The sequence below is a fragment of the Ornithodoros turicata genome, chromosome 10, assembly GCF_037126465.1.
Source record: "Ornithodoros turicata isolate Travis chromosome 10, ASM3712646v1, whole genome shotgun sequence".
In the NCBI taxonomy this organism is placed as follows: domain Eukaryota; kingdom Metazoa; phylum Arthropoda; class Arachnida; order Ixodida; family Argasidae; genus Ornithodoros; species Ornithodoros turicata.
This window is the reverse complement of record NC_088210.1, coordinates 34,590,689-34,605,720: the sequence shown is the minus strand read 5'-3', so window position 1 is coordinate 34,605,720 and position 15,032 is coordinate 34,590,689. Positions and strand designations below refer to the sequence as shown.

Below are 15,032 nucleotides of genomic sequence, written 5' to 3'. Positions count from 1 at the left end.
TCCAAGTCTCTTTGAGAACATTAAAACAAATGCCTTACTTTTCTATCTTTCCTTTTCCTTCTTTTTCTTTTTTTTTTCTGCCAATAAATCCCCCCTTACTTTTCTATGATCTCCTGTTCCCTAAACAAACTCCACAATAATTCTCTCCTTTCATTTATTGACGAAGTATTCTTTTGCACACACCTAAATCGTCACCGTTCCCCACCATTTGATCGTGATTGATCTGTCCCAATTGATGTACCGTGCAGAGGGGTCTCAATGTATTCAAAGTACATTTACGCTCACACTTATTTATTCCATTTTACTCGTATATGTCTTACTGTGACGTAAAGCATGACCAAATAATGCCGAGAAGATGACACATTCATGATAAAAAAATCTAAAAAAAAAAAACAACAGGAAATCACATCATGCATTATATGGCACAGAAAGGAGGAGTCATTTTGATGATCCTCTTCCAAAATGCTTGAAGCACTTCACAAGCACAAAGTTGACGAGGGCGGCGGTAAATAGTCAATAAATACATAGATACACAAACACCATTCTTCAGCCTTTGCTTTCTGCCTCTGGAGGGGGGGGACTCGTGCTTTACTCTTTGAGTTCCTCGCTTTCCATATTTTTCTCAGACACACTGTCCGTGCTGTAATCACTCTTTCTGTCCAGGGTTACTTGAGTCCTTTGCACACCATTCAGCATTTGAGCCAGCCTGATGATCTCTTCATCTTTATCTACCAGCCTGTACGATGTGAAGAAGAAAAAAGGGTTCAATCGAAATAATTTGAAATGAATAAACTGCATGGTTCCTGCAGTAAACAGTTAGTTTAATTCCCTAGTATTGTTGGTTATACTTATACTGGCAATTTCTCGGTGTTTGTTACATTCGTAATTACAGTCGAGCCCGTTTATTACGAACTTCGATATAACGATAACTCCTATTTTTCGATCAAATTGCTGGTTCCCGTCAGCTCACCCACTGAAGCGCTTGCAAATAAGACATCAATATAATGATCGCCGGGAAAGTGTCATTGGAAAGTACCATGGTTTAGAGAAAATGAGTTTGCAGACAGTTGCGTGTCGCCACCCAAACACGCGTCAACGCGCGTCCTAATTACCAATGCAGTTCCGATAGTGAGAATGATGATGATTACGGCACTGGATGATGAGCAATGGACGAAGTCGTCGATCTCAAAACATGTGGAGCACAGGGGCGGATCCAGACCCGCGCTTTTTTTTGGGGGGGGGGGGGGGCGAACTATCTACAATAAACTTGGGCTAACGTTATCTTAAGCTAAACTACAACCTGTCTGTGTTGGCCCTGCAGCATGGGCAATTTCGTAAAGCAGGCTTCACCTCATGCAGGGAAGCGTCAGGTGAAGCCCACCTTCGGGAGGTGTCGTTCATACTCTGCGAAAAATCGGATATTCGGAAATCCGAATATTGGGTATTCGATTCGCCAATGAAATACTTCGAGTGATTGATATTTGATTCGAATTCGAGAACTCGAATATCCGCACACCCCTAAAAATAAGGGATTCCGTGAAATTCCGTGCCAAACGAAGGATTCCACGAAAAATTCCGCGATGAATTCCGGATTCCGCGATATTTGCTTTCAATAATTCAAACAAAAGCCTGTAGACCCTCGAGGTTTGAATTAACGAGAGTCTACTCTATATGTAGCACCCCACCTTGATAACAACTCAAAAACAAATATTCAACAAGTGCAAGTGCTATTCTTCTGCTCCCATACCTGGTGTCATATTCAGACCCTTTTAGGCCCACTTAACCTTACCCCTGAGTTACCAGTTATTCCAACCCTGCATCTTGCTGAGACACTGACGAACAAAGTAACTTCACAGAAGCCACAGAGGACCCGCACCGTTCAAGAAGTTGCCGCTTATCTTCTTGCAAGGTCTTGCAGTCCATCTCCAGCCTGAGACGTTGTTCCACTTCCCTCCGCAAGTGGGTCTGCGTCCGCACCAATTCCCGTTCGCGTTCTTCCGCGTGCTGTGTCTCACGCTCCAAGACATCCCTGAACAGAAAACCTTGTTACAGTCAAGATGCACCACAGGTCAAAGTTTTTTAAGGACCTCTCATTTCAAGATCGCACGAAGATAACGCAATTGCGAAGCTTCCAAACCGAAACGGTAAACAGTGCTAGAAAGCATGGTAGAAAATTTTGTGGATGTTGACAGGGTTGTGCAATGCATTAACGTTCGTTGCATCAATGAACACCGCATCAGTAAACGTCAAACGAAGGAAGAGCGCGATCACAAACGTCGCATCAGTGAAGATCGAATGACGAAGATTGCATTAACAGACGTCGCATTAATAAACATCGCATTAATAAATATCGCATTAACAAACGTCGCATTAATAAATATCGCATTAACAAACGTCCCATTTACAAATATCGCATTAACAAACGTCGCATTTACAAATATCGCATTAACAAACGTCGCATTAATAAATATCGCACTAACGAACGTCGCATTAATAGATATCGCATTAACAAACGTCCCATTTATAAATATCGCATGAACAAACGTCGCATTAGTAAACGTCGCATAAGCAAATGTCAAATGAATGAATAGTGCATTAACGAATGCCACATTAATGAGCATCGGAGGAACAGTGTCAGCTAAGTCTGGAAACCTCGGACAGTACAGATGGTGGTGGGATTCGAACCCACTAGCTCACTGTCTTCAGCATGACTCCAGAACTATCACCAATGAGCTGAAAGCCGTGTCACTCGTATCACCGATTACAGACACAACAAAACAGCCACTAGAGTAGAGTTCAAGCGTCAGAGTAAATTAGAGTGAGGTCCCTGTATCCCCCACCCTTACCTGAGCTTCTGTATCCTTTCCTGGTGACGAGCTTTCCTCTCATGACCTCTGACCATAAGAAGCTGAAGCTGTCGTCCAGTTGCGGTTAATTGGCTCTGAAGAGATGCAACCTCGTGCTGCGCCTTGCGTAACTGATCTACTAGCATGGCATCCTTCATAAAACAAAAAGGACGTTCAATGAAGGTTCAATGAAGGTGTGGGCAAATACCAACAATAATAAGCAGCTCCTTCCCTTCTTACGCTGACTAATAAAATATAGAACAACACCGAAGCCAAACAAATTAGGAAATCAATTTTGAAGTACAATTTTTCACCCTACCTGTTTTTGCATGCTGATCCTGTTGTCGAGGGTGTTCTTCTGATAGTTGAACCGTGACTTGGATGGGGAGTCTTGTCTTGACGCCCCACCTGCCAAGGTCAGTCATTGACATGAATCGTGCATCGACTGTGTGAGCTCGTTGCACACACACTGATGGAGTCCACTGATTCAATAAACCCGTTGGCACTGAAAAAATGTGCGATGGATCCTACCTTGTGGTCGCATTCTCTCCAGCCTCAGTTCGTTTTCCAAGTCATCGTATTGAGCGAGTGCTTCTGACAGCTAAGAAGAAAAAAAGAAAGGTTAGCGAGGTCTCATTTAGATCCAAATAAGACAACAAAGCCTTACGAATCAGAAATAGTAAATGCCGAGATGAGACTTCGGATAATCCTACCTTGTAGGCAAGTGTTTCGTTATCCAACTCCAGCTGCCTGTTCGTTTTCTCCAGAAACGAGACTTTATCCCGCAGGTCTCGGTTCTCGTCTTGTACCTCCGCTAACTTAGTCACCTCACTGTCCGACCAGTCCGACTGTTGATGGTCAACCTGGAAACCCAAGTCCAGTCATCATTGTGATGCACTTCCCAGTTGATTTCGTGGCAGTTAACCTCGAAACAAATAAGCAATTTTTGTACGTTTCGTTCGCCTTTTGGAACGCATTCGTGCGCGTGAAAAGAAACAGATGCTGGGACACAAGGAATGTCAAGATTCCTTTCAGCCTGCACTCTGTATTACGTCAGAAAACATAAAGAACGACATGGACAAAAGAGACAACAGGACAATCACTAAAGTTGTAATCAGGTGTGGTGCTTATCGCCCGGGCACAGAGAACAAAAATCCATGATAGCGAAACCCGAAGACGAGGGATAATGGGGGGACATAAACACACAATGTCGCATACACAGCTCAAGAGTTTATCTCCACAACATCATGTTTAAACTACAGAGACAGAACAGGAAGTCACAAAAAGGAAAGTGACCAGCTTCCTCAAGGCCAGAGGGAGGGTCACCGAGGGATTACTGCCACAGTCCTCACAACCCAGGATGGAGAGCATTTATCTAGGAAGCCTCCTCTGTTGATTACCCTCTTTGGCCACTGCAACAGCATCCTTAAACAAGGGACAGTAATCCTTGCACAGAAGGAGGAGGTGACTTTATTCGGTTAAAAGACGTGGGGCAGACGGTCTACGAGAGGGAGCTTTCGGATGCTGGAGTGCTGATTTAGATATGGGATTGTGCGCGTCCTTTTCATGTAAGAATAAATGTGACTCTCGCTTGAGTTGCTCTGTTCTCTGGGACTGGGGCTCGGGATTGGACAAGCTGAGCATTGAATCCCAGTGGGGATCAGAATGATCTTCATAAAGCTAAGGATTGACATCTTTATAAGGCTATGGGCAGATGCAACAGCACTTACATGGCAGCATTCCTCCCACAGCTACGATACTCGATACCGCTCTTCGATACTTTGGGGGGGACAGAGAAGTTGTGGCATAGCAGTATTTGAGAAAGACGAGAAAGGTATCGATAAAAAGTTAAATTGCTATCCCCAAGTTGTTGTTGCGAATGACCTTTTCGGGGCATCATTTCCAGAAGTCAAAGGAAAACCTACCAGGATATTGTCAACCCATGTCTTGTGAGATTCGTCCTTTTTGTTTTCGGGGTTCTGGATGTAGCTGACCAGCTGCTGGACCTGAATATATCGAGAAAGAAAAACCATAACGTTGCCATATGGCTAGTAATAAATAAAAAGTAATTTTTAATTCTAATGCGTTAATGCTACCGAGTTGTGTAGGCGGCTAAATTTAGTTGATATACTTTGTGGTTTTATGCTGCTGAATGAGACAACAAATTGAGATTTATATTATTATAATCTGTATTATTAATTATAATATGCAGGCAATGATAGCCACTACCCAAGTACTGATGAATAAATAAACGATGGTGCACCACTGATGTCAGCCTTGTAGGCTAGTAGTATAAATAAATAAATAAATAAAAATAAATAGTCCACCAGTAATTTCCATTGCTTTTTCAGCTTGAACCATACCCCCAGTGTTCTGTATTGTAGGATTTCATTACTCACTTGTGTCTTAGCAATCCTCAGCTCTTCTTCGAGTTTTGCTATTCTTTCGTTTGCTTCAGACTTGCTGTTTCCTCCTTCGCTGCAAAATTAAAAAAAAGTGTTAAAAAACAATGTGTTAACAAATACCGCAATAACGAAGATCGCATTATCAAATATCGCATTAGCGTACATCGCATTAACGAAAATCGCATTAATATTAGCCGCATTCGTGAGGACGCCGTCTAATGTCCTCTGTGGATGCTCGCGGTAGCGCTGGATATCACAGCTGGATAGCACAAGACTCCAAAAGCGAGCCTTCTTTATTTTTTTCTTTCGTTCTCTTTGCAGTTGAATATCGCGCCGCCCGTCCCGCGTCTCCTCTGGTCGCTGTCGCTAGCACACGATTCTCGGCAGTCAGTAAAAAGTGCTGACGGACTTGATGTCACCACACGCCAGGAGCAGCATGGGCGGGGAGAGATAGGCGCGCATTCTTGTAAACTAATTATCTCAGGAAATTCGCGCTTCCAAAAGGAAATATTTTGTGTGACGGTTCCTGAAGCACGTACGCGGTAGAAGAATTTGTTCCAAGTGCCTTCCATACTCTTTAATGGGGAATTCGGGTGGTCGTTTCATGGCAACGCGGCCTATAGCGCTCGGAAATTGCTAGGTCGGCGCCCGAGCTGCATCACGTGATCGTTGCCACCGTTGAACGTGAGTGCCAGGAAAGGAATTTGGCGCTTTTAGTCACTTGGATCACGCTAGGGGCACCGCGGTCGCCCGTCTTCGGGTTCCGTCGTCTGCTAAACCACGTAAACTTCGACGTGCGGGCCATCAGAGCACGCGTCGATGTCGTGCGAATAAACCCGACTGGTTTATTCACACGACGTCACTCGCAAGGGAACCAATCAATCGCAAGCGGATTTTCTGCCACGACACAGGTCTCACTGTTCAACCGGCCGGATCTTCATGCCCCCCCCCCCCATCGCGTTCACCATTCATTCACATTTCATTTCAAAGTTCTTGCACTGTGTGAACATTATTTGTACGGCGGCATCCCTGTAATCTTAATATTTTCAACCTTAATAACCGTCGAAATAGGACGTGGTAGCGAACGGACACCGAAACCGAACTTGGCCTTTTCGGAGCTGGTGCCCTCTAACGCCCAGAGGGGTGACGTCGTGCGAAGAAACTGGACTACAGAAATGCAATAAGGCGCATATATGTTACCTATCATCGCTCTGGCTGCGCGAGGATTGCTGCTGGTGTTGCGTGGCTTCATTAGCAGCAATCTTCCTGTTTTTCTCGATGCTTCGCCGCCTCTTCTGTTCAATTTCCAATTGTTCCTTGTACCTCGCTCGCTCGGCGAGCAGGAATGCCATCTGCGTTCCATCACAATAAAATCACATTCCAAGAAACAATGCGGAAGACAGCAAATTTAAAGTAACGGAATTTCAGGCTCAAAAGGTTTACGTAACACTGGGCAGTACGCGCTAAATATATTAATAGCTTTAGCGCTCGTAGCATACGATTACTTAACCGACACGTGCAACTTCCGATACAGCGTCTTTTTGGAGCAGCGAAAACGTTCTAACAAATGCGGACGACACTGATAGAGGCTAAATAATTCGCGTGTATACACAACGTACAGTACGTTGGCTGAAATAATAACCTATGAGTCGAAACTTTGACTAGTGGCAAATAATAGTTTCAAGAATTTCAGTGCTACACTCTTAGAAATGAACTTCACCGCAGAGCACGCTCCTAGCCAACCATCATCTCGAATGATACCGTTATCTGCCTTGATTTGTTGAAAACGGGAGGCGTACGCGTCTTTTGTGACAATCATGAACAGCATAAGTGTCACAAAAAAGAAGTATGCCTCCCGTTTTCAACAAATCAGGGCAGATAACGATATCATTCCAAATGATGGTTGGCTAGGAGTGTGCTATGAGGTGAAGTTCATTTTTAAGAGTGTATAATCATAGAGGACTGAAATAATAGTATAATAAATATGAAATGACAAAAATAATAAATTAGGAGCAATAATAAACAATGAGGGAAAACAAGCTCAGACGTCCTTAAGGTCTTTGCAGACTATTCTGCAACGAAATACTTATGTATATCTATTCTCAAAGGAGTGCCCCTTTAAAAGCACGTTTATTCGAGCCCATTTGTCTTGTGCGACTACAGCAAGTGGGAAGCAGAGTGTAGCGTGATAAAAAAAAAAAAAATACCTGCTCAGCAAGAGTGGCATGAGCGAGTTCGGAAAGTCCCTCGTGGATGAGGAGAAGCCTAGCATCCCGCGCAGGTTCCAGCTCCTGACGCAGTGTGTGGTTCTCCTGCTGTACTCGGCTCACCTTCTCTTCAAGTAGGCTGTGTACCTGGTCAACATACCGTTCCAGGTCCTGCGGAGAATGCAGCGTGTGCTCAGGTACATGCATCATTAGTCATTACTATACAATTACTCCAGGATAAGCCTTCAAATGATGACTTCAGCTACATATGGACAGTATACGGTCAATTTGTCAACGCCGTGTATGATGAAACAGCATGCAAAACCCGTAGTTTCATTAAAGGGATCATGAAGAGATTCCCGAAAAATCTCAGTTCTCAGTGGGGAATGGCTCTCAAGGATATGACTTTTATTTCAAATCTGACCGATTTTTGCCTCGTTGCATTCAACGCAGGCGCATATCACGCGCAACATCAGCATCAGCGTCGAGCGACCGCCCGACACGCCCCCTACAAGCGGCAAGGTTGCAGCAAGCCAATGAGGAAGGACACCTGCTTCTGACGTCTAATCTAGTTTCTCCGCCGCGCCGGCAACAGTCGCGTCGCAGCTATCGCCTTTTCCGGTCGTGTTTTTTTGTGAGTGTATCCGTTATTTTAACCAGAGTGTGGTTGATATTCCTCATGGTGAATGTATTAGAGGCCAGGAATGCATTCCACATACGTACAAAGGTCTTTGAGGATCTGGTAATGACCCCTTTAACCTGATTCAGTTGTCATATTTCTTTTCTAAATTCTACCTAGAAGGTTACTCCAAAGTGTCTGGCGTGTGCTATACTCGTTAATGTGCACTAGGAAAAGTGCACGCATACACATTTGAATGCCACTTAACGAACCACAGCCATTTTCAAAGCCCGAAAAATTGCTGTAGTGAGTGCTCGGAAATTGGAAGCGAGGTCTTCACTGCGAATGGCCAATCAGGTATTTGAATGGAACTTCTTGAAGTCTAGAGTAATGATAGCGTGTGTTTCGGGTCTGCCCCAGAACGAAGGCTGTAATGACGCCCCTCGCAAAAGCGCAGCAAACGGATAATTTCCGTAGCGCAGACGCATCATTTCCGAGCGAAACTGATCTTTATAACCGCGCTTCGTTAAAAGGGACAGAGTTTACGATCGAGCATCAGTAACATTTTACGACGTTATACAGGGTGTTTTTTTTCCTCTCTCTTCTTTATTTGAGACAGACTTTTTAGAAAAGAGCTGTGAGACCAGCGCTGATGTCCTCTTGGCAGGCGGGTTATGTTTCGGCTCATTTGCGTAACAAAGGTTACGTTCGCATAAAGGTACACCCTTAAAAATGAACTTTACCGCATAGTATGCTCCTAGCCAACCATCATCTCAAAAGATATCGTTATCTGCCCTGATTTGTTGAAAATGGGAGGCGTACGACTTTTCTGTGACAATTATGAACAGCATAAGTGTCACAAAAAAAGCGTACGCCTCCCGTTTTCAACAAATCAGGACAGATAACGACATCATTAGAGATTTTGGTTGGCTAGGGGCGTGCTATGAGGTGAAGTTCATTTCTCAGAGTGTCTAATAAGGACGATGGATTTGAATGACTGTCTCCAATTCTGCTAGCTCGCATTTCCTAGATTCCTATAGAAAACATCTAATTAATAAGTTAACCGATTAATTTTATCTCATTAGTCGTCCAGTAGTTACATACACTGTCCTACAAGTTATCCCCCTGGCCGTATATAACCCACCTGCGAAAACGAAATTTATACTCTCTCAGATTTTCTCTGTCAGAAACTCTGTCAGATTTTTTAAACAATAAGTCTGTGTCGAAAAAAAGAAAAAAGAGACATCCTCTGTATGGAGTACTGAACCCGATCCATGAGTGCCGGTTCCTCAGTTCGCAACCATATTGCGCAACAGTATAGCTGAAAAACGTTCGCATCGCGAAATACCCTCCTCTGCCTCTTAATTTCCTTTCGGAACGACCTTTTGATTTTCTCTCCCCTCATTAGTGAGACAGGCGTCGGCGAATAGTATTGATTTTGGGGGCAAGATATTTACGTCGGTTACGCAAATACTGGTTCGGCGTCGTCGGCAGATGTATTCATGGGGAAGAATTATACGAGTTTAGCTTCTTTCCGTTCGAAGGAAACACTCGGAAAAAGCGAGTATTCAAGCTATTTCCGCGGGGTTTACGAAGGTATAGGGATATAAATCGTGAAAGCGGCTGGCGATAACTTGCTGATGCGTATGGACACGGATACCCGAGCGGATGTCTTTATGTAACAGCGGAAATGTAGTTGTTCGTACCAGCTTTGCGCGGGCTGTACGGTATCGAAATGCATTGTAGAACGTGAGAAAAGGTACATGAAACGAAACGTTCGCTCGAATGTATTCCACACTCTTAGAAATGAACTTCACCGCATAGCACGCTCCTAGCCAACCATAATTCCGAATGATATCGTTATCTGCCCTGATCTGTTGAAAACCGGAGGCGTATGCCTTTTTTGTGACTCTTACGCTGTTCATAATTGTCATAAAAAAGCCGTACGCCTCCCGTTTTCAACAAATCCGAGCAGGTAACGATATCATTCCAGATTATGGTTGGCTAGGAGAGTGCTATGCGGTGAAGTTCATTTCTAAGAGTGCAGGCACTTTTAAAAAGACGATACAATGCAGTCATGGGTAAAGTACTCAAAAAGTAACCAATTCGTTATAACAGTTAGCCTCCAAAAATAGTATAGTATATAAATATAAATATATAGTATATATAGTTTTAGTTACAGGTTGTTACCCAAGACTACCCAGTAATGTAGATGTAATATGGTACAACTTGGGGTACTAATACATATTAGGGTAAGAGTTTAAGCAAAGATACTACTCGATTAATTATTTCTTTTGGATTCATTACTTTACTTCTCCATATTGCACTGTCATCGTTGCATCGGTTGGCGGCGTGCACGCCCGCTCATTGGTTGGGGGTTCGAACCCGTCCGACGTCAGCAACTCGGTGACACGATACAAGTTGTTTCTCGAACAAAACGAGGAATAATAAGTTAAAACTGCGTAGACACAGGAAAGCTGTTGGATGAACTCCATAACGGCAAACCTGAGCGGGGCAAAAAGCAAAAAAAGAACAAAAAGGAGCTGCTATGTTGTCTATGTGTTTTTGCCACGCTCAGGTTTGCCGTTATCAAGGAATAATAATCACGTCGCGTGAAGCACCGCAAATTCGATCAGCCATAACATGACGTCTCACATTCCCCACCAATCGCAGACCGTTTGCCCGCGACGTCACGCGCATCCCGCCCACTCAAATTTCGCTCGAAAAAAAAAAAAAAGCGAACACAAACTGACCTGCATATCCGCCGCCTGTTGCCGGTGGAGTTTATCCATCTGGTACCTGAGCGACGTGCAGTTGGTCTCGGCGTCCATGAGCCATCGCCAAACATGGACGAGCTTCGTGGCGTCCGGCAGCAGACGAGAGTCCAAGCCTTCGGCCTGGAATCGCCGGTGCAACTCACGGCGTTCATCTTCTTCCGCCTGCATCGGGAGCAAAAGCAAATGTGTCTATCCAGTCACGCAACCCAGCTTTGAGGCATTTCAAAAAGCTGATCTCCTTTCTGCTTTCAACAGATTATCGAGGACGCAAGAGGCGTCATAGCCGGAGCACTATCAGAAGGTCGTTTAAAGTCAATCAGGTTCGGCGACTTCCGTCCAGCTGATGAGATGACGCCGCCGTATGACGTCATCCGGAAGCGATAATATGATGATATGATATTGATGATATCATCTGTGATACGGTTTGAGACGGTTTTCTGGGGTAGGGGTGTATGGAGCCAGTGTGTGTGCGTGTGTGTGTGTGTGCATCTCTGCCGGGTTGGCCTATAGAGTACGTGTTGTTTGCTAGCGGATTTATTTGGTAGAAATTCAAAAGAGAAAGGGATTGCTGACATAAACTAGTGGGTGCCTTTGGTGGGAGGTTGGATCGGCGCTAGTGACGTAAATGTTTTTGCGGTTACTTAGCTGCAATGAACGCATCACACACTCTCGGTCGCTCGCTTTAAATGCATTCTTGAAGTACTTATTCCCTCCACATTGAACAGTGATATACTATAGGAGTGTCCACAGACGTTGTCCCATAGACTCCTTGCCTCTACACGAACCGCGGTTCGTTGGCTTCGTCATGGATGTATGTATACGGATAACGATAAGTGTAAAATAAGCCATTACACATACGTATCTGAGTCACACATTGTTTCCTTCGATTGTCTCTGTCAGGCGCTGATAATTTTTTTCACTGGGAAGGCTGGACAAGATATAGTGTCGGGGTGATGGGTTACATACAAGTGGAAGACATATCCTCTCCACGATCATACAGCAAGCGATGTCCTTCGAGCCATCGGCCTGATGTTGACACCTTTAGACAAAAATGATGCAGCGAAGTGCATGGGAGAATCACTCTTGAAACAGAACTCGACCACATAGCACGGTGAAGGCGAACCATTGCACGGAATGATATCGTTATCACACCAGATCTGTGGAAAGCGCGCGGGGCGTACGCCTTTTTTAGGACAATTAGTATAACTGCATAAGTGCCCCAAAAAGGCGTATACGCCTTCCGTTTTTAACCAATCACGGGGCAGAATACAGAAGATGTCAAATACCGGTCGGGTGAGTGAGATAAAGAGGAAGGGGAGGAAGGGTAAAGGAAAGGGGAGCGAAATTGATATGGATACACAAGAGAGAGAGAGAGAGAATAGGAGAGGGTAACGAGAAGCGCATCAGGAGAGGAAGCATTCATTCAACAGCGGGGACAAAAAGACAAACTGTTTATTATGTTCTGAATCGGCTCTTAAAAATGCACTTCACCACACAGCACGCTCCTAGCCAACCCATCATCTCGAATGATATCGTTAGCTGCTCTGATTTGTCGAAAACGGGAGGCGTACTCCTTTTTTGTGGCACTTATGCTGTTCATAATTGTCACAGAAAAGGCGTACGCCTCCCGTTTTCAGCGAATCAAAGCAGAAAACGATATCATTCGAGATAATGGTTGGCCAGGAGCGTGCTATGCGGTGAAGTTCATTTTTAAGAGTGTACTATCGCTATAACAGCCGAGCTGCCGAAAGTTCTCCGTGGGACGCCTTCTGGGGCAAAATACCGCCCAAACGCTGCCGGTATGTCCTTTCAAACGGCAGCCGGCACGAACAGCCAGCCAATAACCGTCCGGCTGGCGCGCCCTATGCATGGTATGGAAGACCAGTGACAGAGCAATCCACGGTCCTTCCTGTCTGCGAACGCCAAATTATCGGCGGAATTCCTTATGAGTCAGACAATGTCCGGCTGTACGCCCGAACAGCCCGAAAACACGTTCAGAGCCATTTCCACGCCCTTGACCAGACCCTGAGGGAATACAATCGACTGAAAAGAAAACTACCATCCGCCTTGAAATGGGAGGAAGTCACGCAATTATTTACCAAAGAAAAAAAAATGGAAGATTTTATACCAGATGACGGCGGTCAAACACTGCTCGCGTCATTTATTGGGTGATCAGTTAATAAGCTTTTAGGATGCGATAGTAACTAAAGGTGGCACGATACGCTGTTCAGAATATTTTATTTAACATAATTATCTAAGTACACAAGTAACTTCTCGGGCTACGATATGCTTGTGTACCACATGTGCATTGTAAAGCTTTAAAAACTATAAGACACGAAAAAGATTTTGTTACGATTTATCTGAGCAGAACTAAACAGTACGACTCTTCTTCATAATTTTTGTACGATTCGTTGATTTCTCTAAGGTAACACTAAATATTGAACATTGACCTTACTTACAATTTTTTAATTAATTTTACGAGCGTAATACGTCATCCTGGGAAGCTTCCGGTTGAGACAGATAAAGTTATTGTGATATAATCGCCGTCACACAGAACGATTATAGAGACTTACCGAAATATTTTGCTCGACCATTTGAAGCAAATCGGGAACATCTCCACGCTCGCAAACGTCAGATGCCGCGACCCTCATCAATGACACGCTCCTAACAGAACGCGAGTCTGGCTCAACAACGCCGTTGTTGAAGCGCTTTTAACTTGTATCCCGTCAAAGCAAAACTAAATAACAATGATAAAAAAAAGGGTGGCGCAGGAAATTTCGATGGGTCTGTACTGCTACAGCACTGTAGTACTGCGCTGCCATGGAAACTGTCATTTCGCGTCACCATGGGGGCAGCTCGTTTACGCACGTAGCGCGTGCTTCTGCTAGCGGCTTTCCGCTTCTGCCGGTCGAAAGTGACAAAAAATCTCTCTCTCAACACTCTCTTCTGCACGCAGCGACCGTGAACGCTTCCTGCTCTCGGAGCAAAGCGGGAGGAAATGGAGAACGGTAGGCCCTTCGAGGCGAAAAGGAAGTTTCCCATCTCGCCACGGCTACTTCCACGCGGCATTTTTGTTACTTCCTTCCGGTCACGAAACCCGAGGCTCTCGCTGTCGTCTGCGATATATATCTATCCCCTGGCTTCTGTTAGTCGGATCCCCCAAAGTAGCAGACGACAGTGTCTCCAGCTTCGTCTTCTTCCTTTCTATTTCACATTTTTGTAACAGAAAGTGGGCTGTGACATGTGAAGCTCGTGAGAAAAGAAAAATGTGGAGGAAAAGATTGCTGTGAGTGTGACGGAGCGTCGAAGGTCAACACCGACCTGCTGTCGTCTGCTAACGTCAAGCAGATGAAAGAAAAAAAGAAAAAAAAAGCGAAAGCGACTTGAAGATGGATGCTACAATGTGATGGAGCTGCTAAATCCCCTGCTTTTGTCTGCTTCTTGTTGCGGCGAGTTGGGTTGACAGTTTGACGGCTAAAAGAGGCCACGATATTTTCATTCGCCAGGTGAACGTTGTGAGATACTGCACGATCCGTCGCATACGTCCCCTTCCACACTTTCACTTTCGTAAATCGATTACTTATTAAAGCGGACAGCGTTGCTTCTATTGATCTTTACCATTTAAATTAACACTCTAATATAACATCCCCCCCGCCCACCCCACCACCACAACACAGCGCACCTGATTTTATCCGATTTATTCATTATTTTAATCCGTTTTTGAGTGTGTGTTACATGCGGAGGAAGTAGATTAAAGAAAGTAGGGGACACCACGAAGTTAAACTGCTGTCGTCTGTTCTGCACGTCCATCGATTCGAGAATTAACTCCCAGGAAGTAACCGACAAATTTTCATTTTAGAACTAAGAGCATCACGTGATGCATAAAACATATGACCGCAGAATGAACAGACCAACGGAAACTCCCGGTTGATTTACGCTATGAAAACAAAATGGATCATGTGCCGCACGATGTATAACGACACAGAGGAAGGAAATGCGACCGAAAGGAGATGGCCGCGATGGGAGCAGAGAATGCTGGGCGTGAATCACGAACTTGGGTAATGTTACGCGTTACCGGAATGCTGCGATTTTGTGGGTTCAAAGATCTGGAGCAGAGGAAATGCAATCAGGGGAAAAGCCAAGTAAGGAGTAATGTAGTTTGCAGAAGCAACTTGTCT

At 44.6% G+C, this 15,032-nt stretch overlaps 1 protein-coding gene across 1 annotated transcript in view; it reads right to left on the bottom strand.

Annotated features, from left to right (window-relative positions):
• Positions 1-270: 270 nt before the first annotated feature.
• The window catches only part of LOC135370008 (trichohyalin-like), a 39,045-nt gene continuing 24,283 nt past the window's right edge, over positions 271-15,032 (bottom strand). The window contains exons 3-13 of the mRNA XM_064603662.1: positions 10,831-11,016; positions 7,459-7,629; positions 6,452-6,603; positions 5,246-5,324; positions 4,772-4,852; positions 3,560-3,709; positions 3,378-3,447; positions 3,166-3,254; positions 2,847-2,998; positions 1,877-2,029; positions 271-736 (exon numbers count right to left, since the gene is read on the bottom strand). Of these exons, the coding sequence (XP_064459732.1) occupies positions 589-736; positions 1,877-2,029; positions 2,847-2,998; positions 3,166-3,254; positions 3,378-3,447; positions 3,560-3,709; positions 4,772-4,852; positions 5,246-5,324; positions 6,452-6,603; positions 7,459-7,629; positions 10,831-11,016 (1,431 nt within the window). The 3' untranslated portion in view covers positions 271-588. The remainder of the gene's footprint in view (positions 737-1,876; positions 2,030-2,846; positions 2,999-3,165; positions 3,255-3,377; positions 3,448-3,559; positions 3,710-4,771; positions 4,853-5,245; positions 5,325-6,451; positions 6,604-7,458; positions 7,630-10,830; positions 11,017-15,032) is intronic.